At 52.6% G+C, this 27,441-nt stretch overlaps 1 protein-coding gene and 1 non-coding gene across 2 annotated transcripts in view; one reads left to right on the top strand and one right to left on the bottom strand.

Annotated features, from left to right (window-relative positions):
• Positions 1-27,441, top strand: part of SCTR (secretin receptor) — a 94,987-nt gene that overhangs the window by 49,601 nt on the left and 17,945 nt on the right. The window contains exons 4-8 of the mRNA XM_077779609.1: positions 8,368-8,475; positions 13,791-13,894; positions 21,146-21,243; positions 22,179-22,311; positions 24,458-24,611. Of these exons, the coding sequence (XP_077635735.1) occupies positions 8,368-8,475; positions 13,791-13,894; positions 21,146-21,243; positions 22,179-22,311; positions 24,458-24,611 (597 nt within the window). The remainder of the gene's footprint in view (positions 1-8,367; positions 8,476-13,790; positions 13,895-21,145; positions 21,244-22,178; positions 22,312-24,457; positions 24,612-27,441) is intronic.
• On the bottom strand, positions 7,636-7,720 carry TRNAD-GUC (transfer RNA aspartic acid (anticodon GUC)). Its single transcript has one exon. It is a non-coding gene; the product is annotated as a tRNA-Asp (tRNA).

Genomic DNA, 27,441 nt, shown 5'->3' with positions numbered 1-27,441 from the left:
GGCCCACGGGACTTCCGTCCCCAGTAAGACTCTATCCTGAGGCCCGAGGAGGGAGGGGCCGGCAGACTCTCTGTTGGAGCGGGGGGCACAGGGTTAATGGTTAAGCTGCCCAGTCCTCCCCGGGGGAGGAGGTTAATATTTGATCGCCAGACGAGTCACAGGAAATGCCACTCACGACGCTGTCACCGAGCCCGGCACACTTATCACAAATAAAAAATTAACTCTTCAGCTATTCCGGGTTAGGCGGCCAAGGCCTTCCCAGCATTTTGTGGGAACGTTTCAGGGTCACCCTAATAGCTGCATGGGCTGCTCTCCCGGGCTATTTATTGCTCTGTTTACAGAAGCAGATACCCCCGCAGAGCTGGCAAGTGGGAGGGCTTTGGCTCTTCACAGGGAAGAATGTTCCGGAGAGTCGGTGTGGTGGCAAGAAAGGTGTGGGCTTGGCGATCAGAAGGACCTGGGCATGTGCGTTCCTCTGTCACTTAGGGGCCGTGTGACCTTGAGCGAGACACTAATCCTCCCCACACCTCAGTGTCCTTGCCTTCAGAGTGGGGATGTGTCGTTCCCTTTTTCTTCTTGTCTCTGCCAGCCGGTTACCCGCTCCTCAAGAACATGGGCATGAGGGACAGGCTGACTTCTTTCGGGAACGGCTGAGGCTGAGGGGGTAACGAGGTGAAACTCACAAAACAACTTAACCATCATAGAGCAAACAATTCCGTGGCATTCGGCACGCTCACAAAGCCGTGCAGCCAAGCACCCCTCTACTTCCACAACGTTTCATCGCTCAAAATAAAGCCCCTTGATCTGTAAGTAATCACTCCTTACCGCCCCTCTCCCCTGCCCCTGGCAGCCACCGATCTACTTTCGGTCTCTGTGGATTTGCTGGCCCTCAATTTTTAAAGGGAATCATCCACTGTCTGCCTTTTGTGTCTGCTTTCCTCCACTGAGCACAATGTTTTTCCAGGTTTGATCACATTGTATCAGCATCTTACATGCCCTGGCTTCACGCGCTGGCTTTTGATGCAGTTTTCTCTCACAAATGTTCCTGGTTCCTGATGGTTTTCGGCAGCCAAATCCCCTCCCCCAGCACAGGGACACACCCACCCTGCCCACAGCTCACCTTCCTCCCCCCCCACCCCCCTTCTTTCCTTGGTGTATGTTCCTGTAACATTTCAGTTTTTTTTTTTTAATTTTTAACCTGTATATTAAGCACCATTATTAAGCCCATTTCACAGATGAGGAAATTGAGGGTCTGAGAGGCTCAGGATCACCCAGATTTGAAACAGGACTCTCAGCCCAANGGCACCTGGGTGGCTCAATTGGTTAAGCATCCAACTTCAGCTCAGGTCATGATCTCGTGGTCTGTGAGTTCGAGCCCCGCATCAGGCTCTGCCTGGGATTCTCTCTTTCTCCTTTCTCTGCTCCTCTCCGACTTGCACACACTCTTTCTCTCAAAAATAATAAATGACTGGGGCACCTAGGTGGCTCAGTCAGTTGAGCATCTGACTTTGGCTCAGGTCATGATCTCGCGGTTTGTGAGTCTAAGCCCCATGTCGGGCTCTGTGCTGACAGCTCAGTCTGGAGGCTGCTTCGGATTCTGTGTCCCCCTCTTTCTCTTCCTCTCCCCCATTCGTGCTCTGTCACTCTCTCTCTCTCTCAAAAATAAATAAACATCAAAAAATATAAAAAAGAAAATAATAAATGACTAAAGTTAGAAAAGGGGGGGGCTCCTGGGTGGTTCATCAGACTTTGGCTCAGGTCATAATCTCATGGGTTCGTGGGCTCCAGCCCCGCATCAGGCTTGCTGCTGTCAGCATGGAGCCTGTTTTCGACCTTCTGTCCCCTCTCTCTCTGATTCTCCTTTGCTTGCACTCTCTTTCTCAAAAATAAACAACAACAAAAAAGAAATTAGAAATTAGAAACAAAGAAGACAGACTGTTGATGTCAATTAATCTTTACTTAATGTGAGAAGTGACATGAAACAAAGCGCTCTCTGCCAGGTGAGGGGGGTTCTGTGGGGCAGGATACAGTTTACACAGTGCCCAGGAGGGGAAGGGCTCAGCATACAGTGCTCAGAGGCTCGTCTCCAGCTGGCCCCCTGGAGGGGGAGGCACCAGCCCGATCCAGGAAAGCACCCTTCAGCCTCAGGCTCCAAGCTAAAGAGCAGTCTCCATACCACATCCGAAGCATCTCCCAGTCGGCTAATTCCATGCCCCTCTTTACTTGAATACTTTTAGCAGTGGGGAGCTCACTACTCCCAACACAGTGCATCCTGTGGAATGGCTTACGCTTCATGGTTTAAAGAGAAGCCACCCCCTCTCTGCCCCAGACCATTTAGCAGTTCCTCCTGTGCTGTGCTTTGAAACGCCCTTGCCGCCTGGGACTTCCATCCCTCTGACCCCATCCTGACCGTGTCTGTGTGTGGTCCAGCCATCACCAGGAGGGCTACACCTTTCTTGACCTAAGTACTATAGATCAGCTCATTGGCAAAGGCAAGGAAACCTCACCAGGTTGCTCCTTGGATGGCCTAGGGATGGGGCGCGAGGAAGCCAGGGAACAGACATTGCAGAAGCCCCTGAACTCCCAAGGGGTCTTGGGGAGGAGGGAGGGTGAATGGCGGTGAGCAGAAGCCAGGGGAGGACCAGGAGGAAGGCGAGGGGGAACTCGGGTGACGTGGTGACCTCCATTAGCCTGCATGGTGAGCGGCTGGGGGCGGGACATGGAGGCACAGAGGACCCAGTGCCCATCTCAGCGTGGCCCTGGGCGGTCTGGCTTGGTCCTGGCCCCATGGCACCAGGGCCCTGACACATGGCTCCTGAAATACCCCGAGGTTATCATCAGGCCATCTGCACTCATTTATAAATAAATCAAGGACTGGAGGATGGATGCTCCTGTCTGGTGGGACGCAGGGCAGATGAGCAGTTAGCAGAGGGCTGGGCTCTATGCCAGGCACGGGCTGGGCAGGGATGTAGAGATGCCGCAGCCGCTGTCCCGTCCTCTGCAATCACCTGTGCCTAGATTGCAGCCCCCGCCCCCATTGCCAGAACTGCCTCTGGGCCACTCTCCTGTGGGGGGAGGGGGTGGGGCAGGGAGTCAGGACCAGGAGGCAGGACAGAGGGAGCTCTGGGCTTGGCGCCGTGCCAGGGGCTTCACGAGTGTACAGGCGACCAGGCTTTGTCTATCAGCTCCAGTGGCCAAAATGGAACTTTCTCAGTTTCGTAAGTTTGATTCTGACTCCATCCTCCTGGGGTGGAGAAACCATAGCCTGGATATTTTCTGCATCTTCCGCACAGCCCGCCCAGGGGACCAGAGATTCACGTGGAGCCGTGGTACCTGGGGGAGCCAGTGTGGTCTTGAACTTTGCCGCACAGGCTGGTGGCCGATAGGCTTCTGTGGGCGCCGCGAGGCTGTCTGTGGTCCTGCTCTAGACATGTCCCCACAGCCCTTCATCCTGTGAGCTATCCCACCATCTGGGCCTGGTGGCAGCAGGGTACTTATGCCTCTTTCTGGAACCTTATCCGTCCGGCTCATTGCTTGCCCTCCTTGTCTTCCAAGTCTGAGGGAAGTCTCGCTCCTTTTCTGTTTTCTCCTAAGCATTTGTTTACACCAGAATTCTTGCCNGCTCCCACCCCACATACCCTTTGGAAACCCAAGCCAGGAAGATTTTAAGTTTTCATGCCCACCTCTGAGAATATGAACGAGTAGTCTGAGGAAGAGGGACCAAAAAAGGGGGGAAAATACCCTGAGGAAAAAAACAGGATGGAGATGAACAGATCAGAAAATATTCTCCTGCACACAAGTCGTTTAATCCACACTCAAATCCTGGGGGGATGTTACTAGGCCCATTTTATAGATGAGGAAACTGAGGCCCATAGAGGTTAAGTGGCATGCCCAGGGTAGATCTGGATCCAAGCTATCTCTGTCTCCCCTCAACACCACTTCGACTCAGGATCCCTCTGCCGTCCTCTGGGGCCGTGGGCACTCAGCGGGCACCCCCTGCTCCCCCAGACGGCACTTGTGATCCAACCTTGTCTTTTCTTGTCTCCCCACGTAAACTTCCCCAACCTTCCATCCCATCCCTCAGTCAGTGGCGACAGTGACCATCAGAGATGACGGAGAACTGAGAGGTTCCCCCCTCACCCTCCCCTGAGCCCTGCTTGCCCCGGCAGCCGCGAATTTATATGCATTTGAACCCTGCCTACTGGGTCTGTCACAGGAGCCCCCATATTCCAAGCTCCCCCGGCCCTTATCTCATTGGACACCACCCCCCAACCTCCGACTCAGGCAGCAAGCGCTGGGGCTTAAGATTTAAAACTACCCAGGCATCCGCAGCAACCTGAGTGAGGGGGTTTGTCCCTTCCCCACCGGAACACTCCAGAAGGAGCCTCATGCCAGGATGCTTTCCCTCCCTCCCATCCCTGCTCCACCTCTGCAGGCCTTTCCGCCCCCCCCTCAGAGCAGGAGCCTGGTGGGGACTGGGGCGGGAGGCCACACTGAGCCACCCCGCTCGCCTGGCCACCATCCCTGGAGCCCAGCTGCAGCCGCACACCACCTGTACCGATGTCCTTAATCTTTCCTCTTGAAATCGATTGACTTTTTCCCTCCATCATGCTGTACGTTAGATCTCAGACTTACTCACCCTGCATCCTGCAGCTCTGTGCCCTGTGACCAACCTCTCCCTGCCTGCCCAGCCCCCAGCCTGGGGTGACCATTCCCCTTTCTGCTCCTGTGAGCTCAAACCTTGCAGGCTGCACATGAGGGAGATGACGCAGCATGTGTCCGTCGGCATCTGACTCAGTTTACTCAGCGTGGTGCCCTCCCAGTTCAGCCCTGCTGTCACGAGTTAGCGTTCCTTTCTCTTTTGAGGCTGAACAGTATCTCCCGGTAATTTTCCTGATCCGTTCATCGTTCGGTGGTTGCTTAGGCTGTTTGCACACAGTGGCTGTTGTAAATAATGCCGCAGTGAGGGTGAGACTTGGGTCCCATATCTCTGTGAGATCCTGATTTCATTCCCTTTGGCCATAACCCCGGAAGTGGGATTGCTAGATCACGGCAGTCCCATTCTTATTTTTTGAGGACCCTCCATACCGTGTTCCACAGTGGCTGCACCAGTTTGCATTCTTGCCAATGGTGTACGAGGGCTCCCTTTTCTTCAACTGGCTGTTATTTTTTAACTTAGCCTAAACGATAATAGCTATAAAATCATAGATGCGAGAGGCCGGCTCTATAACTTTTTAATACATATTAAATTCTCTCAAAAAAACGTGGAGCGGGGCGCCTGGGGGGACTCAGTCGGTTAAACATCTGACCTCGGCTCAGGTCATGACCTCGCGGTTCGTGAGTTCAAGCCCCGCGTCGGGCTCTGTGCTGACACCTCCTAGCCTGGAGCCTGTTTCAGATTCTGTGTCTCCCTCCCTCCCTCTCTGCCCCTCCCCGGCTCACACTCTGTCTCTGTCTCAAAAACTAAATAAATATTTTTTAAAAATGCAGCGCTATTAAAATGAAAAGCATTCAGCCATATACCAGCTAAAGGAGCATGCCGCTGAGGATGTGCTTCTCACACTGGGAGCAACTGGTCTCTCCCCAGACGGCGAGGCCGAGGCTGGGAGAGACCACGGCCGTGTCACAGCCATGCCACAGGGCTCCAGACACGAGCAACGCCATGTCCAGGTAGCATTGGCTCTCTGCTACCACCGAGGCTCAGCCTGGAGGGTGGGGTCCTAGCCCCCCCTTCGCCCACTCTGTACCCCCGGCACATGTCACTCTGCCTCTTGGAACTGGAACACTGTGGGGCAGTGACCTTACCCAACCCCTGCAGGGTCCACAATGTCAGATACATGGCCAGTGCCAGCCTGGGGGGCCCCGTCCCCTGCTCTTCTGTCTTCAGGGCTGATCTGAAGGGGCCCAGCTGTCAGGGGGACCCCACTCACCTTGAGGGGAGACCGCTCCCACCTTGCCACCAGCCACTCCCCCGCTGTCTTCTGCCAGCACCGGAGCAGTGTCCCTGTGGGCCTTGCCCAGCATGACCTGGGCGGGACGCTTGCAGATGGCGTGGCCCTCGGGACGTAGGTCGTCCAGCCTCCTGGGCAGGAAGTGTGGCCGGTGCTCTGGGTGACCTGGCCGGGCCCAGCCCTGAATCCATTTCCCTCAAAGTGAGGAAAGAGGCCCCTGAACTCTCCACAGCCGGGAAATGCCCCAACTGTTTCCGGTACAAGAGATGTGTCTCCTTGTAAATGAGGCATCTGCTGCCCTGCGGAGAGTTCCAGGTCAGCCTCATCCTCTGGACACCAGATGCCGGAAAACCTCAAAGCAGACAGACACAGAGGGGCGTCTGTTACGGGCCTTCCCAGCACTGTGCGGCTGTCCAGGGGGCATCTGGGGAGGCCAGAGCCACGGGGCAGGGGTGTGGGTGGACGGGGGAGGGGCTGCAAGCTCCGGGGGACCCTGCTCAGGTCTGGCGAGCAGCGCTCACAGCTGGAATCTGGACGACTGGCTGCCTCAATGGCAGTGGAACCTTTCTCCGGGTGCTGGTCGGGGGTGGGGAGGTAGGGGGTTCTGATGGACATCTCAGCTGCTCGGCTTCACTGTGAGAATCGGGGTGAGGGTCTAGGCACATCCAAGGGGCTGCTCCTCTGCAGCATTCCTTGAATGACACAGACCCCGGTCCTCAGTCCTGATGTGCCTCTGCTGTCCTGCGCAAGCCCGGTCCAAGCCCTCTGCCTCTGTGCCCACGCTCTCTCGTTCTGCACCAGCTCCCTTGCGGGGGGTCACAGCCTATCTGTCACTTCGGGGACTTCTCTGCCTCCAGAGCCCCTAGCCAGGCATCCTGACCTCAGGCCTGGGCTCCTGGAGGGAGGGCTCTCCCTTCCTCTCTTCCCCCTGATCCCTCTGGGGGTTGCCCTCCCCCCCCCACCCCCGCAAGAGGTGAACCCCATCGGCCTTCAGCCCAGCTCTCCACATCCTCTCCCTTTCCCTCCTGGCCCGGCCCCACCCTCGGCCTCTCCCCACCTCCTGGCCTCTCTCCAGCTTCCCCAGCCTGTCCATCAGCCTGAGTTCCTCTAGGAGGCTGGGGTCGGTGCCCCGAGGAGACAGGGCGGGTGGGCAGAGCCTGTGAGGTGGCACCGAGCGCAGTGTGGCTGGACAGCCCATGCCCAGCCCTGGCCTTTCTGGGCTGCATGACTCTGGGAACCTTCTTCCCTTCACTGCTTTATTGCTTCATTTGTAAAACAAGGATGGGGCCGGGGGCCCTGGAGCCTCACCGTGGGTGCTTCCTGAGTGTGGAGCACCGGTGACCACCTCCCTCTAGCACCGAACCAGAGCCGTGGTGCTAGCTTTAGAAGTCGGAGCCCAGATAAAAGCCTGTTTCCAAGGGATGCACGCAGGGGAGGGCTATGGGAGCTGGTTTTAACACAGTATTCTGCCTGGGCACCTCCCAACACCAGTGAGATCGGGATCCCTGGGTGTAGGGCCCAGTCTGTATGGTTTTTTTTTTGTGTTTTTTTTTTTAATTTTTTTTTAATGTTTTATTTATTTCTAGGAGAGAGAGAGAGAGACAGCGTGAGCAGGGGAGGGTCAGAGAGAGAGGGAGTCACAGACTGAAACAGGCTCCAGGCTCTGAGCTGGCAGTCAGCACAAAGCCTGACGCGGGGCTCGAACCCACGAACCACGAGATCATGACCCAAGCGACAGTCGGGCGCTTAACCGACTAAGCCAGCCAGGCGCCCCCAGTCTGTATGTTTTTAAAGCTCTCCAGACGGTAAGACTGTGCAGTCAGTATGGAGGCCACGGCTGTCCAGTCCTTTAATGCAAACTGAGGCAAGGCAAGAGGTGTTTCATCTTCTGCTCTAGAGAAATCCAGACCGGCCCTTAGGAGGCTTATGCAAGAGACCATGCGCTCCTTCCTCCCTTCCATGCCTTCACCAGGAGCACATGCTGTGTACATGGCGGACTCAAAGGCTCCAAAGGTTAAAAGGCATGCATGTTAAGGGCTCCTGGATGGCTTCGCGGGTTAAGTATCTGACTTCAGCTCAGGTCATGATCTCACGGTCTGTGAGTTCAAGCCCCACGTCAGGCTCCATGCTGACAGCTCAGAGCCTGGAGCTGCTTTAGATTCTGTGTCTCCCTTTCTGCCCCTGCTTTGTTCACACTTTACCTCTCTCTCTCTCTCTCTCTCTCAAAAATAAGCATTATTTTTAAAAAAGCACATTACACACCATTGGTTCCTGATGTCAAGGGGTCAGGACCTGATGGGAACTCTTGGCAGGCAGGGGGGTTGGGGACGGGGACAGGGTGGGGGGTAGGAGGGAGGCCCTTGCCTCCCCCCAATCCCGCTCCATCCCTGTCTAATGCTGCTTCTCCCCTTCGCAGGTTGCGAGGGGCTGTGGGACAACATGAGCTGCTGGCCCTCCTCTGCCCTGGGACAGACTGTGGAAGTGGGGTGCCCACAGTTCCTCCAGATGCTCACGGGCAGGAACGGTAAGCACTCAGCCCAAGGGTCCTGGCTGCAAGGCAGTGGGCCGCCCTCTGGGTGGGGCCTCGGCCTGGAGGCCACGGAAACTCTGGGGACGGGTAGTGAATGGAATGGTGACAGGTGGTCTTCGTGGGGAATCGGAGGCCTTGCGGGGGGTGTGGGGCGGGTTCCACTCGCGGGGTCCCAAGGAAGGGGCCAGGAAGTGTTGTATTAGGAAGTGATAAAGGAGACTGGCCTTGCTTCTCTCTGTCCCACACCCACATTTATGGGCTCCCCCACTTCCTGCCACTTTGTGCCCCGTGAACCACCAGACCCCTTGCTCCGGCTCCCGGGTCTGGGTCCCGCCCTGGCACAACCCAGCTTTCTGGAAATTTACTTCCTATGTGTCCATTCTGCCAGGCCCTGCTGATAAACCACACCCTCCCCGCAAGCCCCTGGCCTCCTGGGTGATCTCTCGGCCAGGAAAATTGCAGTTTTCAAGGGTTTCTTAATTTGAGGCAGGAAGTAGGTAGACTCTCTCAGCCGGGGGATACTCAGGGACTAACCTTAGCTACAGCTCCACTGCGTGCCGGGCGTTTTTATATACACGGGCTCATGTAATCCCAGCACCCCTACGAGTCACAGAACTTCTCCTCCATGTGACCTCATAGAGTGAAAATAACAGGGACGATAGGGGCCCAGAAGTTTGCCTAAGGCTCAGCTAGAAGACGGAGAAACTAGGATTCAAACCCAGATTTCTTGGACTTCAAAACTGGTGCCCTGTCCTCAATGCCAAGGTCAAGGTGGACTATGGCCCCGTGGTGGGGGTGATGCTGGGTGGAGGCAAGGTCGCTTTGGCCCCTGCCCTCAGTGAGGTCATTTAAAGCTTAAAGCCTGGCCTGGCCCTGCTGCCCTTCCCTCTCCCTTCTTGCCCTCCCACCCCCCTCCCCCAATACCCCCACCTGCAGACACAGGCCAGCAAACCTACCACCTGTCTTTTTCTCCCAGCTTGAGCCCATGTCTGCGTCTGGGATCCGTGGAACTCCAGACAGACACACGAGATTAATCCACACATGGTTGGCCTGGAGTAAATGCTGGTCAGCTGTAGGCTAGGACCAGACCCTGGACTCCCTGTCCAGTGCTCCTTCCTCGCTGACCAAGTTCTCCTGTTGGAGGGACTAGAAGCTCTCCTCCTTTCCCAGCCTTCCCAGAGCCGCATTGCCTCTGCCTCCCCCAACACACGGGTCCTACCTTTCTGCAGAGGGACCAAGCGGATCTGTGCTCATGGCCAAATCCTCCGCAATCAATAGAACCTCTGTCTGCCTCATTAACTCCTCTTTCAGGCTCCCCAACCCTTTCATTGCTCGGGAGCCACCAGAGTTCACCCAGGGGTGCAGTTCTAGGTCTGCAGGCTGTGGGGGAGGAAGTTGGGGTCCTAGGCCTACCTCTGTTGCAGTTTCCTCCTCGTGACACATGGTGTCACTGTGGGGCTGCAGGACCCGCCTATCCGCCTGTCCACAGGGACCCTGTATGCTGAGAGCTACCCACTTACTTGGGAAGCAGTGTCATCTTCCCTCTCCCCCCACCCCTACCGCAGGGCCACTCGGCACATACCCAGCCCCAGGCCCAGGGCATCACCCAGTCCAGGAGCACAGGTCAGGACCAGACCAGCCTCAGTGAGTCACCAAGAGCCATCTTCCTCCCACCACCTTCACTCCCCACAGACCCCAGCTCCCCAGTCTACTCTCAGGGCAGGTGGGGGGGGGGAGGGGAGGGGAAAGCTCCCTTAGTGGTGTCCCACACGGGATTCCAGAGCTCGCGAACCCAACCCAGGGAGGAGCACCCGGTGAGGACAGTCTAGTGTTTTGGACCAACCCTTCCTTCTGAAAGAAGAAAACAAGAATAATTAATTCTCTCTCCGGGCACCCACTACCTGGGCCCAGACAGGATGGTTGTCCATGTGGCTGGAGAAATGGAATGCTGGACTTTACCCCTGATAGTTTTCTGTGCGTGCCAAGGTCTCGAGTGTTCCCTCCAGGATGCATTCCTTTGATTCTTAGTGGGACCCTGGTCTTCCAGAGTGCCTCATTAAAAACACACTTCCTAGGCAGGGTCAGACCTCGGCCTTTCCCTCCTACCTTGGGATTGGAGCCTTAAAGCAGTAGAGGTTCCTCACCTGATTAGGGTCCCAAAGCCTTTTGGGAATCAGATGAAACTTTGGACTGGCTCTTCCCCCAACTGCACGTATGTGAATGCACAGAAGTCCTGACCGTACCCTCAGGGGCCCCCGAGATGCACATTGGTCTGAACCCGGGCCTCATTGGTCTTCCCTATTAAGGATGAAACCCAGGGGAAGTGGGTGGGGCTGAAGGGACTCCAGAGAGAGGCTCACCCTTGTCTCTGCGTGTCTGCTAAGAGCCAGGTCAGCAAAGCGCACGCCTGGTTAGGCACGCCGGGCTCCCGGCGGGGATCACATGCAGCCTCTGCCTTGGGAATCCCACTGGGTCAGTGAGGAGAAGGACTTACCGCAGGCAGCCGGGCCCAGCCTCTCGCCACACGCTGCCTCATTACCTGCCCTGGGCTCCAGGGAGATTGTGTTCTTGTAATTCAACCTCCCGTCCACCCAGCCTAAATCTGACCACCATTGCTTCCTGTCCGATGGCCTCTAGCTCCCTTGACTTAACTGTAGAAATCTTCCACCCCCTCCTAAGTCCCAAGACTGCAACCCCCACCACTGCTGGTCTATTCGGGAAAGGCCGAAAGGAAAAGGGAGCCACGCCTCGGTGTTCACCGGTACTCAGCCCTGGCGGTTCAGATGCGCTTTCGTGTTTCCTGCCCCGTCCCGCAGAGTGGGTGGCCATTCCCACTAAGCACAGGGAAGTCATGCACCCAGGTCACTCCCAGATCACCAAGAGGCGGTGCTGGGTTTCTGACTTGGATCTGGCTTGTTCCAAACCCATGCTCTGGGTCTCGTGAGCCTTCCTTCATAGGCGGGGCATGCCCAGAGCCCAGAGGCCGTGGCCTCCTGGTGCCTGGAGAGGCCCCAGGGACTGCAGGGAGAGGCCTGGGCGGGACCGAGGCACAGTGAAGAGTCACGTCCTGGCCCGATTCCCGGCCTTGGTTTACTTAACCATCAAGTAAGCTAGCAGTGCCTTCCTCACCAGGTGCTGTGAGTTAGATCAGAATCTGTAAAGTAGCATGGTGGCTGGTTCTAGAAATGCCAGCCATATTTCTCCAGCTCAGTGGAACCCATGTGACCCTCACCCCTGTGAGCCCGTGGTCCAGACCAGCTGGGNCCCTCCCCAGCCCCCAGCCACACCCGCTGCGGCCAGACCCAGGGGACCAGCACTCTGTCCTCCTGGGCAGCCCAGAGTTGTGGATGCAGCTGGGCCAGGCAGTCCATGAAGGGGGACTCCTGGAGGCTTCCCAAGCCTTCCTTCTCGGCTGGCAACTCCCCTTCCCCGGCCTTTAGCCTCCTGGTCTCTCGCAGAAGAGCTGAGAGCAGGCTCTTCATCTCCACTCAGTTGCGCATCTAGGCAGCCAGCAGCCAACACTGGGTGGGCAAGAGCTCTGGGCAGCCGCCGGGAGCCCTGGAGCCCAGCACCTGCTGGGGGAGGCTGGGAGGCAGTGAGTTCTGCGGGAGGCACGCAGTTAGGCGGGGAAGTGCGGGGGTGGCCTGTCTCCTTGCCGAAGGACCAGGAAGGCCTTCCCTTCTGCGAAGAACGGCTGCCCAGAAGGGTTCCCCTGGTGCCGCCCTGCTGGTTTTCAGGGACAGGTGTAGCAGGGCGTGAAGTTACACATGAAACAGAACTTCCTCGGCGTGGGAGCAGCACCAGGAGCCCGAGAAGAGTTCACCTGGGGATGGCCAGGTCCTTGCCAACCATGCCAGGTCCTTGGGGAGCCCAGCCGTTAGAAGGTAGCGGGATCCAGGATCGGGATAAGCAGGAGAAAGAAAGGGGATCAGTACATAGTGTGTGGCTAAGAGTAAGGGCGTCCGGGTGGTTCAGTCGGTTAAACGTCCAACTCTTGGCTTCAGCTCAGGTTGTGATCTCACAGTTTCGTGGGTTCGAGCCCTCACATCGGGCTCTGCACTAGCAGCATAGAGCCTGTTTGAGATTCTCTGCCTCCCTCTCTCTCTGCCCCTCTCTGGCTTGCACTGTCTCTGTCTCTCTCAAAATAAACTTAAAAAAAAAAAAAAGAGTAAGTGTCTGAGACTCAGGGTTCAAATCCCACTCCCCTCACTTCCTCTGCTGTGATCTTAAGCAGGTTATTTAGCCACTGTGTGCTTCGGTTTCCCCGACTATAAAATGGGCACAGTATTTACATGTCATGATATAGTTTACTATAAAAGTAACCACCTGGTTCATAGCCTTGTTAGGGTTCAAGGAGCTGCGACCTGTCACAGGCTCAGGATGGTGCCTGGCAAGCCAGGCACCGTGTGCACCATTATAGTAGAGCACAGAACTTCGCAGTTGAGCCAATACACAATCATTAGAGAGTGAGAGCAGTTGGTTTTTGGTCGGGGGTGTATAATCAACATCGCTTGGCACTGCTCACTACACTTGACCCCTCAAATCCTATGGGACAAGGCCATCCCTTGAAAGAGAACTGATGTCCCACCAGTTTAAAGCATGAGGGCTTATGATTTATCTCCAGTGAACCCCAGGGGGTGGAGGAGCAGCCCCCTGTTTGGGAGAGACCCACAAAAAGCCAGCAGCGGCACCTCAGCCATTTGGGGTGGAGGATGGGGAGGGGAGGTCCCTCCCGGAGTGCTGAGGGACGTTGGAGCTGAGATTGGAGCCATGAAGGGAAGCAGAGGGGTGCGGTGGGAGGGGATAGCCACGGGGCCTAAGAGAGCCCTGGAGTGAGGCTGGGCCTAGGGGCAGCAAGCTGGGCTGGGGAGCGGTGACTGGAAGTTCTGCAGGAAGGAAAGGGACTGTGACATATGTCATGTGGTCCCCTTGTCTGTGGAGCCCTGTCCTGGCACAGAGGCACAGAGGCGGGTGGGTGAGGTGGTGGGGCCCGGGGAGGAAGGCATAGTGCTTGGGGGCTGGATGGAGCATTTGTTCAGAGCAGGCTTGGTCTGTAGATGGAGGCATCAAGGGCCAGCGGGTCTGCCTCGCCCTTGCACATGTGCACACACCTCTGTGTCTCTGCCCTTTCTGAGGCCACCACCCTGCATTCCTTTCCTACCATGTCTCCTCATGTGCTCTTCAAGGATCAGCTGGGACCGATCAGCCTAGGCCAGGCTGCCCCGGGGGTGTGGCAGAGGGGACCCTAGACACCCGGCCATCTGTCTGCGGCCCCCACTGCTCACCCGCGGGATGCTCGGCCCCCACAGGCTCCGTGTTTCGAAACTGCACACAAGACGGCTGGTCAGAAACCTTCCCCAGGCCCGACCTGGCCTGCGGGGTCAATGTCAACGACTCATCCAATGAGAAGCGGGTAAGCCTGTGCACCCTTCTTTCCCGGGCTGGGAGCCTGCGGGGAGGGGAGAAGTCCCTGGGAGAGGACAGCGTGGAGCCAGCCCGGGGTCAGGGGACCCGCGACCCCACCCCGCTCATCATGCGGGGTTTGCTGGGCCTGCCTCGCTGCCCGAGTCTGTCAGTGTGGAGATGGTGTTCGTGAAGATGGCGGTGAAGGCAGTGAGAACTGCCCTGTGCAGCCACGAGACTGGGGGGGAATTAATCATGAAACAAAAGAGTGCCAAGGTGGCTCAGTGCCTGGAGCCAGACTGGTGAGTGTAATCCTGGCTGTGACCTTGGGGGGTGGGGTGGGGAGGACTTAACTTCTCTGTGCCTCAGTTTCTCCATCAGGGAAATGGAGCGAATGATGGTTCTGACCTCACAGACTGGGCAAGAGACCACAGGGAGGGGCTGAGAAGGGTGCCCGGTCATAGTAAGTGCTCAGTGAATGTTTGCTCTCGAGGAGACCCGGGCTCTGACCCAAGGAGAAGGGAGCCCAGCTGCTGCAGGGCAGGTCTGGTTTGAGAGAGGGCGCTGAGCTGTGGGCGGAGCTCTTGGGGGGTCTCGAGAGGCCTCCCTTAAAGTGTCTGTGAGGCTCAGGGAACCCTTCTGTCCTCACTTTTCCTGCCCGATTCGTACACATCCTCCATGACTTCATTCCTGCCCATCAACTCCAGAAAGCCCTTTCTTCCCACCCCTCACCCCCAGGAAGGGCCCCCTTAATATGCTGTGTTGGCTCCACTGTTACCTACTATGTTAAATGAAACCATCCGCATGTGCCACGGGCATCCATTTCTCTCACTAAAGTGCGAGCTCTTCAAAGGCATTAATTCACTTAACATGTATTAAGCACCTACTGTGAGCCAGGCGTGGGGATATTGCAGGGACATATCAGAATCTTATTCATTTCCAGGCCCCCAGTGCCCAACACAATGCCTGGCACCTACTAGGTGCCCAATGAATGTTTATTGTTGTACTGAGCACCTACTGTGTGCCGGCTTCCTGATGTACAGTGTGCTTTTGCAGTTTCCATGGGTTAAACTCCCCAGTGGGAATACGGATGGAGAAGCATGCTTGCCCCTCGGAGGAGGGGGGGGTTCGTGTTGGAGAAGCATGGGGGGCACGCGGCAGAGCGAAGGGAGAAAGGATGAGGTTGGGACCCAGACCATACCCACTTCTGAACTTTTTCTAAGATTCCTCTCTCTAGCCAGTCAGTCCTCTGTATGAAAAGAGGCTGATGGGGGGGCGGGAGGGGGGGGAGGGCAGCACATTGATGACTCGAGTTTCTTCCCTCCTAGGGCTTGTCATCCAGTTGGGGGGAGACACATGAAGCCTTCAGATCTGGCCAGAGTGGGGTAATTTAATAACAAGACCCAACAAAGATTGATCAGTGGGGACAGATGGTCGCGGAGGGGTGGGTGGGCTCTGATCCCTGCAGATCACCATTTCCATCATGGACTTACATGAGGACAGGAAGTTTACGTGTATCACCCTCCATAAAACTAAGTGGGAACATTCTTATGATGAGTGCTCAAAAGAATGCTTTGGGGTGCAAGAAAGAAGTTTCCAACTTGTCTAGTAAACAAATGTGGCTCATGGAACTTGGGGTGCAGAGACTGGCCTTCAGGACTCTTTAATAAAGCATCACTAAGAAGTTGCCTGAGTACCACGTTCTTTCCATTTCTCCTCCTGCTGTCCTCATGGCTCCTTCCCCAGGCTGGCGCCTCCCTCCACGTCAGACGATGCCGTTGGTGACCATAGCCACAGACTGCCCCGTGCCTGCCTGTCCCGGAGGAGGGATAGCCCAAGCTCCTATGGCTCCTTCCTGAGAGCAAGAGCTGCTTTGTTTTCTGTGTTTTTTTTTTTTAATTTTTTAAAATTTATCTATTTATTTTGAGAGAGAGAGAGAGAGACAGTCAGAGAGAGCACAAGTTGGGGAAAGGCGGGGAAAGAAGAAGACAGAGGCTATAAAGCACACTCTGGGCTGACAGCAGACAGCCAGATGCAGGGCTCAAACTCACAAACCAAGAGATCATGACCTGAGCAGAAGTCAGACGCATAACTGAGCCACCCAGGTGCCCCTAGAAAGTTTCTTTACCAAACCCCAGCAAGCTGTCCTCACATCTCAGTGGCCCAAAGTGACTTGAGCCTTCTCACCCCTCGACCGTCCCTGGCAGGGGGTGGGATACAGATAGGCTTAGGCCAGTGGTTCTCAAACCTTCTGGCCCTGGGACCCTTTTACACTCTTGAGAGTTATTGAGGGGGCGTCTGGGTGGCTCAGTCGGTTAAGCGCCAGACTCCAGCTCAGGTCATGATCTCACGATTCGTGAGTTTGAGCCGCGCATTGGGCTCTGTGCTGACAGCTCAGAGCCTGGAGCCTGCTTCAGATTCTGCGTCTTCCTCTCTCTCTGCCCCTCCCCTGCTTGCACTGTGTCTCTTTCAAAAATAAATAAGCATTAAAATAATATATTTTTTAAAAAAAAAGAATTACTGAGACCCCAGGGTGGTCTTGTTTTTGTGAGTTATGTCTCCTGAAAGCACATTTGAGACACTGTTGGCTTAGACTAATCAGCCGTGGAAGAACGAAGCCTAGGGCCTTAACCATGATATTCATCCAGGGTTGAAACTGTAGCATTTCCAAACAAGGAACTGAAATTTAACAAAGATAAATGCAAAGTTTGGGCCTCACTCAGAATGTTAATTGGCCAAAAGTAGTGGAAAGGAGACTTACCTTGGCTTCGGCTCACATAAGAAATATAAAAAATTAAAATTCCTAAGATCGCGAGTGTTTCCAGACCACACAAGTTATTGGTGCCTAGATGTTGGTCCACAACCTTTGTCTTTTATTCGGAGATTTGAATCGTCCTATTTCTTATTGTTGAAATGCCTTTTTATCTTTTAATCACATGGTCATGATGGAAATATACATTTGTTGGTCATCTTTTTTTCAATACTTGGCATATACCACTCCATCCATTGACAAAAGCCAAGAGTGGATTCAGACTGGCAGAAAGACCAGGCTCTGTTTGGGTATATCAAATGAGGTTTGCTTACCTAGAGCAGAGGTTTGAGCCAAATCCAGCCCACCGCCTGCTTTTGCCAATAAAGTTTTATTGAAACATAGCGAAGCTTGGGGCGCCTGGGTGGCTTAGTAGGTTAAGCATCCGACTTTCGCTTAGGTCATGATCTCGCGGTTCGTGGGTTCAAGCCCTGTGCTGACTGCCAGCTCAGAGCCTGGAGCCTGTTTCAGAGCCTGGAGCCTGTTTCAGTCTGTGACTCCCTCTCTCTCTGACCCTCCCCAGCTCATGCTGTCTCTCTCTCTCTCTCCTAGAAATAAATAAAACATTAAAAAAAAAAAAAGAAAGAAACATAGCCTATTTGCACTACATGGGCAGAGTTAAGTAGTTGCAGGAGACCAAATGGCACCCAAAGTCTAAAACATTTATTAGCTGTCCCTTTACAGAAAAAGTCTGCTGACCCTGATCTAAAGGATATAGAAGGAAAGTGGCCCAGCCAGGAAACACAGCAGAGAGACAGGCAACTTGAGCTGGGGCTTCTGGGCCTGAAGCCATGTGGGGAGTGGTGCACTTTTGTAGATTATCGAGGGCTGGCACCCTTCAGTCCTATCGGGCCTCCTGGGAGCAGGGCTGTTTCTGGGTCAGAACTTAAAAATGTAACACAGGAATAAGTAGAGATGGCTGGCATCCTGAGGGTCCCCTGACCACAATAAACCCAGCCACAGGACATGTCACTGAACACCCCTACGTGTCATCCATGCCTCCTCACGCAGCCACCGACTGGCCCAAATCTGTTTCTGAACTGAGAGGTGCAGAACCAGGGTCCTTAGGAGTGAGGCTCATGCCCTCAAGGATGGGGCTCCTCTCACCCATGACAAGACTATCGGCTGACACCTTGATCCTCTAATTTCTTGACATTTGACTGCTCCTTAATGTCCCAAAGTCTAGGCACTCTGATCTAATGCAACCTACTGGCCTCTTGGGCTCTCTTTCTTGTCCCTGGTGGTGTTGGTTGGGGGGGGGGGGGGGGAGGAAGTCCTGTCTTCTGGGATCTCAGTCACATTAGTGGGGAAGCTCAATGTCACAAGACAGCCATCCCATCAAAGGCCACCTCTTGCTTTCAGAAAACTTTTGTCACTCCGAGTCAGATTTCTTCCTGGTAACTTCCTCCCACTGGAGCTCACCTGCCAATCATTCTAATATCTCTCTTCCAGAAGTTTGTTGGTTGGTTTCCTCAGGGCATAATGTGCCCAGTTTTTTCATGCCCTTTTCCCTTCTTCAGAAATGTTCTAGTTCATTAATATGCCTCTTAAAATAGCATGATGCCCAGAGCTGGACGAAACACTCTAAACATTCCAACTTTGCCTGCTGTCCCTCAATACTTCATTATTGTTACTGAGAACAGGCCTAATGTTTTTTAGCAGCTAGCTTATTCCTCATACTTCATACCATAATCTTGGGCTGATGGCTTATGTTGAAGGGTAGAGGATGGGGGCAGAGGGTGGAGGAGGGGGAAAATTAACATGCTCCGGGTGTCTTCTAAGTGTCAGGCATTAGATACTCTACCTGATACTCTATGTGTTCTTCCAACATGCCTGCAAGGTAGATGTTATCCCCATTTTACAGATGAGGAATCTGAGGCTCAGAGAAGTTAAGTAATTTGCCCAAGGTCACACAGCTGGTGAGGAACAGTCATGGGTTCAGAACCCTGGTCTCTTGGCTCTGAAGCCTGTGTTCTTTCTCTGTAGTACATTTCTTAACACCACAGAGCTTGGGCCATTTGAACCTCAAGGTCATTTTCATATGAACAGCTGTCCGCAAAGTTTCCCCACTACTATTCTTGTGCCTGTTGTTGTTGTTTTTTTTTTTAATCAATTACCCTTTCCTTCTGATTATAACATAGTACTTACCCACTGGAGAAAAAGCCTAGAAAAAATACAAATAAAAATAACCACTCTAGCCACAAACTTATCATCCAAAGTTAACCGTTGTTAACCTCTAACACATCTTTTTATAATCTTTCTTCTACACATGTTTGAGATCGAATCACATGAAATGGCCGGTATGCAATCATTTGATCTACAAAAATGGGCAATTTCATGTAAGCAACCTAACACTTTTTTTAAAAACATACAGGAGGAATCACATTGTACATGTAAAACTTATACTCTGCTTTTTCACGTAATTTTACACTCTCAGCATGTTCTGACCTCATTTAAAACTCTTGGTACACTGCTGCATTGCAATGGTGGCATCCCATGAAAATAATTTGATTTAAAATAATTTAGTTAATTATCCTGTTCTTGGACATACAAGTGCTTTTCATCACAAACAGTTCCGTGATAAACATCTTGATACATAAATATGTGTTTCCGTTTGTGCTTACTTCTTAGAGTTAATTCCTAGGGGTAGAAAGGAAGTCAAAGGAATGCATATCTCAAAAGTTCTTGATACTTTCCAGAGAGATCGAAGCAATTTTTGCCCCCACTATACCCTTGCCTTCATAGAATATTATTACCATGAAATATTTGTTAATATGATTGGCAACAGATAGTATAGCGTTGTTGATTTAATTTTCCTTTTCTTGATTCTTTTTAAGATTGTCTGCAATTTATTTTTTGAACTTAAAAGATATAGGTCTTAAATTTATCTTTACATCCATTCCTTTGAGATCTTTCTTTTTTTGTTGTATTGGTTGTTTAAAGTTTATTTACTTTGAAAGAGAGAGGGAGTGAGAAAGCGTGTGTGTGTGTGCACGAGCAGGAGTGGGGCAGAGAGAGAGGGAGAGAGAGAATCCCAAGTAGGCTCTGTGCTGTCAGCACGGGGGCTCAATCCCATGAACCGTGAGATCATGGACTGAGCAGAAATCAAGAGTCAGACACTCAACCAACTTGAGCCACCCGGGCGCCCCTCCATTGAGATCTTTCTGAATCAAAGATGAGTCAGTAATGTGAGGTGGCTGTTGGCTGCATTAAGTAAATGTCTGCTTGGCTGCATTAATGTAAATGCAGTGTACAGATTGGGGGAGGTGATGGTCCGCTCTACTCCTTCCCGTTCAGAGAAAACACTGGAGCTTTCCAGCTACCGGTTCTGGGTGTCTTATTCAGGAAGGATATTGACAAATTGGAGCATATTAATTGAACAGAAGGATAAAGGATTGTGGAAAGATATTGAAGACACAGGCCAAATGTAATGCTGAAAAATATACAGGAGAGATGAGCGAGTAGAAAAGCTGTATTAAGAAATGGCAGATCTCTCTAAGATCTTTGCAACTCTTCTAGAAGTCCAAAACTATTCTAAATGAAAAGTTTATTTAAAAAATATATATAATGACAGAGGGGCACCTGGGTGGCTGAGTCAGTTAAGCTTCTGACTTCAGCTCCGGTCATGATCTCACAGTTTGTGGGTTCGAGCCCCGCATCGGGCTCTGTGCTGACAGTTCAGAGCCTGGAAACTGCTTCGGATTCTGTGTCTCCCCCCCCTCTCTGTCCCTTCCCAGCTCATGCTCTGTCTCTCTCTCACAAAAATAAACATTTTTAAATTAAAAACAATAATGACAGGGGTGCCTGGGTGGCTTAGTCGGTTAAGCATCCGACTTTCACTTAGGTCATGATCTCGCGGTTCGTGGGTTCGAGCCCTGCGTCGGGCTCTGTGCTGACTGCCAGCTCAGAGCCTGGAGCCTGTTTCAGTCTGTGACTCCCTCTCTCTCTGACCCTCCCCTGCTCACGCTGTCTTTCTCTCTCTCCTAGAAATAAATAAAACATTAAAAAAAAAGATTATAAAAAACAACAATAATGATAGGTCTTAGGTACAAGACAAATTCAGTTTAAGTGGCTCCAGAAGCAGAATCAGAACCAATAGCTACAATTTAAAATAGCTTTGAGTCTCACATGAGAAAAAACTATCAACTATTTCGCACTGTTGTATCCCAGATGACTTCCTCAAAAGGCAGAAGGCAGTGAGCACTGCATCCCTGGAGGTATGCCAGCAAAGGCTTGAATTCAGGGTGGGGGTAAGCTTACAGCCCTACACATGGGGTAGAACTTTGAATTGGCATCAGATGATTCCCAGTATCTTTACCAAAGCCAAGTTGTTCCGAGTCTCTGAGTTGATGTGGGTGGAGTCTGACCAGCACAGCATTAAGCACTGCAGGGCTCAAGCGTCCTAAGCAGGTATACCGCGAGGCCGGGGCTGATGCATGCCTCTCTCTGCAGCACGAGTACCTGCTGAAGCTGAAGGTCATGTACACCGTGGGCTATAGCTCCTCTCTGGTGATGCTCCTGGTTGCCCTCAGCGTCCTCTGTGCTTTCCGGTGAGAACACACTGCCAGCCCTCTGTCTCCATAGCCTTCCCCAGACACGGAATTGGGCTCTCTTCAGATTGCTCAGGCCAGAGAAAGGAAGGTCTGGGTGTTTTGGATTCTGACCCCTTCGGACCCCTTGATCCAAATCTTCCCTGTGGCAAAACACTGATGTCTCTGAGACCCTGTTCGTTCTTTTATGCATTCAACATTGACTGAGTGTATCTAAGAACTTAATGCACCAGTTGCTTTCCATGAGCGATTTCTGATTTTCACACAATGCTCTAAGATAGGTGTTATGACCCCCATTTTCCAAATATGTTAGCCAGACTCTTGGTTGCAAGAAACGGAAATCCACCTTAAAACGGTTTAAGTAAACAAAGGTGACCTGACGCACATAACTGACAAGGTCAGGGGTCTCTGGCTTTAGGAATGGCTGGATCTAGGGGGTCAAAGGTATCAGCGGGACCAGATTTGTCTCTTCCCGTTTCTCCACTCGGCCTCGGCCTCATCCACAGGCGGGCTCTCTGCAGGGGTGGCGGGGACAACCACCAGCGGCTGTGGGGTTACAGTCCACCAGCTAGGTAACACCTGGACACAGTGAGCCTCTTCTCCGGTTGCAATGAAAGGTCCTGGGGGCCGGAGGAGGGAGGGTTGTTTCATAGGCTGGGCTTGGATCACATGCCCAACCTGAGCCAATCACTGCAGCCAGGGATGGAGTGCTGTGATTGGTCAAGTCCATCGACGGGGCGGGAGGGTGGAGTCCTCCCCACCCGCAGCTGCGATGGGTTCCGGGTAAGAAAGCGTGGTTCTCGCTCGGGAAGATGAGGAACAAGCAACAGACTCTGACCCCTCCAGCAGAGGAGGAAACAGGCTCTGGAAGGTGAAAAGGTTTCCTCGACGTTGTATAGCTCTCGCCTCTACGGCCCTGCGTTCTGTCCCCCCAGGAGGCTGCACTGCACCCGCAACTACATCCACATGCACCTGTTTGTGTCCTTCATCCTGCGTGCCCTGTCCAACTTCATCAAGGACGCGGTGCTCTTCTCTTCGGACGATGTCGCTCACTGTGATGCCCACAGGGTAACATGCCTGCGTGCCCTGGGGTGTGGCCGAGGCTGCCCGCTTTCCCCAGCCTAACTTTGGAGAGGTGGTAGCCCCGTAGCCCTTCCCGCAAGTCCCTGCTGGGGCTGCACCCAGTGCTTAGAGGAGAGGGCCCAGTGTTGGGTCCCGGCCGGGACGCTTGGGGAGGGTTCCATGTCTCCCCATGCACGACTTGGGTCCTGTATGAGAGTAGTTTGTCAGGAACCCCCTGGGGGCTGCCCTTCAACTCGCAGCATCTGGGAGTGCGTTAGCCATTGTGACAATTAGATCTACAGCAAGGCTTGTCTTAGTCCCAGCTGTGGACAGATGGCGAAGTTTAAAGAGGGTTGAGGCTGGTTGTAGAAAGGAAAGTATGAGCGTATGCCTCGTGTATGTCTGCGCACACACGTCTGTAGGACACCAATCGTTTTGTGAAATCTAACCCCTTCCTCCTCCTGAGTGCTCACAGGAGCCTTGATTCTTAGCAATATCACTCTATTGGTTGAGACTCTCCTTGCTGCATATAACAGGAAACTGAACATCCGTGGCTTAAACTGACGGAGGTGGCTTCTCACATAAGCAGCCCATGGATGGGCAATCCAGAGGTGGCACAGTGGCTCCATGATGCCAAGGCAGGCGCAGTCATTCCCCCTCCTTCTGCTCCGCCATGTTTGATTCTGTGCTTTATGCTGCATGTTTACAATAGGGCTGCTGCAGCCCCAGGCTTCACATCCATGTTCCAGGCAAAAAAAGAGAGTCAAGATTAAACAGGTTTTCTCTCTGGGCAGGTTTGCCTTTTTACAGTGGGAAGGAACCCCCACCCCAAGACTCCCATCTACATCGCATGGGCTAGAACCATGTCTTGTGACCGCAGCTAACTGCGAAGGAGGTTGGGAGATTGAGGTGTTTCTTTTTTCCGTTGTTGTTGTTTTTCTATCATAGTCTCCCTAGCAGAGGCAAACAGGAGAGAAAGGGATTGGAGATTGAGATTGGTTCAGTCAACCTGCCTATCACTTCCTACCACTCACATCTGTGATTCCTTACAGATCTCTTAAGTTTGTACTGTTTGTAGCTGTGTGTGTGTGTGTGTGTGTGTGTGTGTGTGTGTGTTTTCTGACTCAATCTGAGCAGTCCTTGCCAGAGGGCCCTGTCCCTTAGGGAGACTGGCAGGATGAAGTAAGAGTGGGAGTCAGTGTGGGAGTTAGAAGACTTATACTCACACCCCACCGTCTCACTGACCAGAAGTGGGGAAGTCCAGCAATGTCCAGCAAGGAACCTTCTAGGGCTCTACTAAGCATCAGACTCAGAGCCAACCAGGGACACCTCCTGGAATCAGTCTATGGGCGGCCATAAGGCAGGAACCACAGCTGGCCAGCAGGACAGCACCAGGTGCCTCTCGTCTGTGGATGTGACCTCAAAGTAGTCCATGCAGCAGCCCTCGGGCCATCCCAGCAACTGTCCTGTCCTCAGGGGACAGCTCAGTAAAAGGAAAGGGGACCCTTGTAGCATGGGAAAGGGGACTCCCTGCTGGTGCAGAAGTCCCCTGCCCCACATCCCCCCAGGCATAGCCTCCAGCGATCCCTGCAAGAACGTGCCTGTAATGTCACTGCACCAGGCAAGGCCAACCCTGGCGACCCCATCCAGCGTCTCGAGGTCCCCGAACAGGTGCAGTGTCCCAGTCAGGGGCCGTTTTCACCATCAGTGTTGCCTGCTGACGTAACCAGTACATCCCTTCATCCGCTTCCGGGAAAGAGCATGGAAAGGAGTTTGTTAACCCTTTGCTCGGAAATCCCTTCCCTTCTCTAGGCTTCTTTTCACATCCACACGTGAGGAACTCAGGAGCTGGGCAATATCTGACACAGGTCTACACCTGGCAGCCCATTCCAGAGTTGGAATCTTGTTCCTGCTTCTGTGATGGCCCATTAACCTTTCTGACTGAGCCTACGGGCATGGGGACTTCTACCCTCTAGAGAACTCTGTGGGCCCAGTCTTCTGATAATGGATGGCCACAGGAGATGGCCGCGAACCCCAGAGACTCGGTCTGCGGCCTGACCTCTATTGCACCCTGTCCCTTCCTTTGGGGGTGGCCACCAGAGGGACGCCTGTCGTTACCTAGCCTGGGGCTCACCGGCCTCTCTCCGTCCAGGTGGGCTGTAAGCTGGTCATGGCTTTCTTCCAGTACTGCATCATGGCCAACTATGCCTGGCTGCTGGTGGAAGGCCTCTACCTGCACACGCTCCTCGTCATCTCCTTCTTCTCAGAAAAGAAGTGCCTCCAGGGATTTGTTGCCCTCGGATGGGGTATGTTTCTCTGCAGGGACAACGGCTGTGTGTATGTGGGAAAGGGCACTGAGTCAGAGGATTTGGTTTTGAGTTCCAGCCCTACACGTAGTTAGGTCAGCTAACTTGTGTCATCTTGGGCAAATTGCTGTTGCTTCTTTTTTTCTTAAAATTTTTTACACTTTATTTATTTTTGAGAGACAGAGAACACGTGGGATAGGGACAGAGAGAGAGGGAGACACCAAATCTGAAACAGGCTCCAGGCTCTGAGTCAGCACAGAGCCCAACACAGGGCTCAAGCCCACAAACTATGAGATCATGACCTGAGCTGAAGTCAAGATGCTTAACTGACTGAGCCACCCAGGCACCCCTTCTTTTTTTTAAATGTTTATTTAAATTTTTGAGAGACAGAGAGCAGGGGAGGGGCAGAGAGAGAGAGAGAGAGAGAGAGAATACCAAGCAGGCTCTGCACTGCCAGCGTAGAGCCTTATATGGGACTCGAACCCACAAACCATGAGATCATGATGAGAACTGAAACCAAGAGTCAGACATTTAAACAACTGAGCCACCGAGGTGCCCCTAGGCAAGTTGCTTCTTGTTCAAGTTGCCTGGCTTTGGTTTATTTGTATGTCAAATGGGAGTTAATAGCTAAAATTTAGCCCCAATTTCTGCCCTGCAAAGTCTCTTACAATTTGATACCATCCAATGCTTATTTCATCTTCCTTAGACATTCCCTTCATATATTTTCACTCTTTCTTCCTTTCTATATCAGGGTACTTTTGATTGTAGAAAATCTGGCTTAGGGGGCGCCTGGGTGGCTTAGTTGGTTAAGCATCCGACTTTCGCTTAGGTCATGATCTCACGGTTCCGTGGGTTCGAGCCCCACGTCGGGCTCTGTGCTGACTGCCAGCTCAGAGCCTGGAGCCTGTTTCAGTCTGTGTCTCCCTCTCTCTCTGACCCTCCCCTGCTCACGCTGTCTCTCTCTCTCCTAGAAATAAAACATTAAAAAAATTAAAAAAAAAAAAAGAAAGAAAGAAAATCTGGCTTAGATCGGCTTTAGGCATAAAAGAAATTAATGGGCTTATCTATGTGAAAAGTCCAGGGATCACCAACTTCAGGTGAGGCTGGATCCAGTAGGCCAACAACATTTCTTTGTGTCTTTCCACTCCACCTTCTGTAGCATCAGCTTTGTCATTAGGCTGGTGCTCCCAGCATAACTGCCAGCGGCTTCCAGGCCACCAGCTTCCTTATTACATCTAATGAGAGAAAAAGGCCATCCCAGAATTCTCAGCAAATACTCTGAGTTTCACCCTGATTAGACCACTTTGTTTCATACACATCCTTGAACCAATCACAGAGACCTGAGGGAATGGGATACACTGATTGGCTTCAGCTATCAAACCACATGGCTTCCCAAAGGAAATTCAGGGTTCCTTTGTAGGAAGGAGGTACATAGTAGTAAGAAAGCCAGCTCGGGCTCCATTCCATCTCTTCCTCCTTTCCTTTCTGATCAGTGCAGATGATAACTCCCATTTCCTGAGCACTTACTATGAGCACAGTACTTTACATGCATTATTTAATTGGCACAACAACTTTCAGAAGCTTCTCTAAGAAATCTGGCTCAAAGACGTGAGGTAATATCCTTAGCTCACACTGCAGACAAGGGCAGACCCAAGATTCAAACCAAGACCTGCCTGTTTCCAGAGCCTTTAACTCTTATTCTGCCATTAATGAACATCCAACGATTCATCTGTCCATCCATCCACCCGTCCATCCATCTGTCCATCCATCCATCTTCCATCCATCTATGTATCCACTCAACCATGCACCAGTTGTTCATTTGATAAACATACATAAGTTACCCAGTGGGTTCTGGAAAGATAGCCAGGTTCCTCTGAGTGACTCACATGCTCACAGGGATAGTCATGTGTACCAGCCATTAATTTCACTTGCTTCCTTCTTGGTGCCTTTAATTAAGAAGTACCCCTGCCAGGAATGCCTTGTCTTTTCTGCTTGTCTAAACCCTTACACACAAAGGCCCTATCTCCTCACATCGGGGAAGTCACCTGAGCTGCCAGAGCTCACTGAGCCCTCCCGTAGACTTTGGCAGCCTAATTAGCACATGACCCTTGGCTAGCGGGAGCTGTAGGGCCCTGCAGATCTTCGGATTTCTGCATAGGCCAGTAGTCCCAGAGGGCTGGGGCACCGGCCCAGCCGGCGCATACTTGCCGTATGCGGTTGACTACCCGAAAAAAGCACCCAGTTGGGAACCTAGTTCACTGATCTTGACTCCCAGATCTGCCATGATATTGTTGTATGAACATGGGCATTTTCATGACCTATAATATCAGGATTATAATTTATTCAACTTTCTTTGAGCTCAGAGGGGCTTCTAGAGACTACAAAAACAAAACCAAAAGAGTGCCATCACTGACACAAGATTGAGTATGTTCAGGGTGGTATGGCTGTAGACCAAGGTTCAGTCGTTTAAAGGAGGCATAGTGGGGGGTGGAGGGAGATAAAATCACAAGTGTTTAGAAAGTCTTCCTTTCTTCCTCAAATATTTACTGAGCATCTCTGATATACCAGGCTGCACATAAAACAGTGGTTCCTCCCCTCCTGGGCTCTCTGCCAGCTCAGCCATTGGGAGACCGTGAAGGGACTCAGGAAAGTCTCAAGTTCTCCATCTTCCAGAGCCTTTCTCTTGCAAAAGCAGTGGCCCCTTCTCAATTTCTACACAACTTGTCTCCCCAGAGATAGGTTGCTTAAATGAGTACACGCTCACTGTAAGACTTTGCAGAGAAAAAACCAATTAAGTAGAAAAGAGCTTAACCTCGGTCTCATCTGTTGA

This window comes from Crocuta crocuta, unplaced genomic scaffold (genome assembly GCF_008692635.1).
Source record: "Crocuta crocuta isolate KB4526 unplaced genomic scaffold, BGI_CrCroc_1.0 scaffold18, whole genome shotgun sequence".
NCBI classification, from domain to species: Eukaryota; Metazoa; Chordata; class Mammalia; order Carnivora; family Hyaenidae; genus Crocuta; species Crocuta crocuta.
This window is presented reverse-complemented; position numbering and strand designations above follow the sequence as displayed.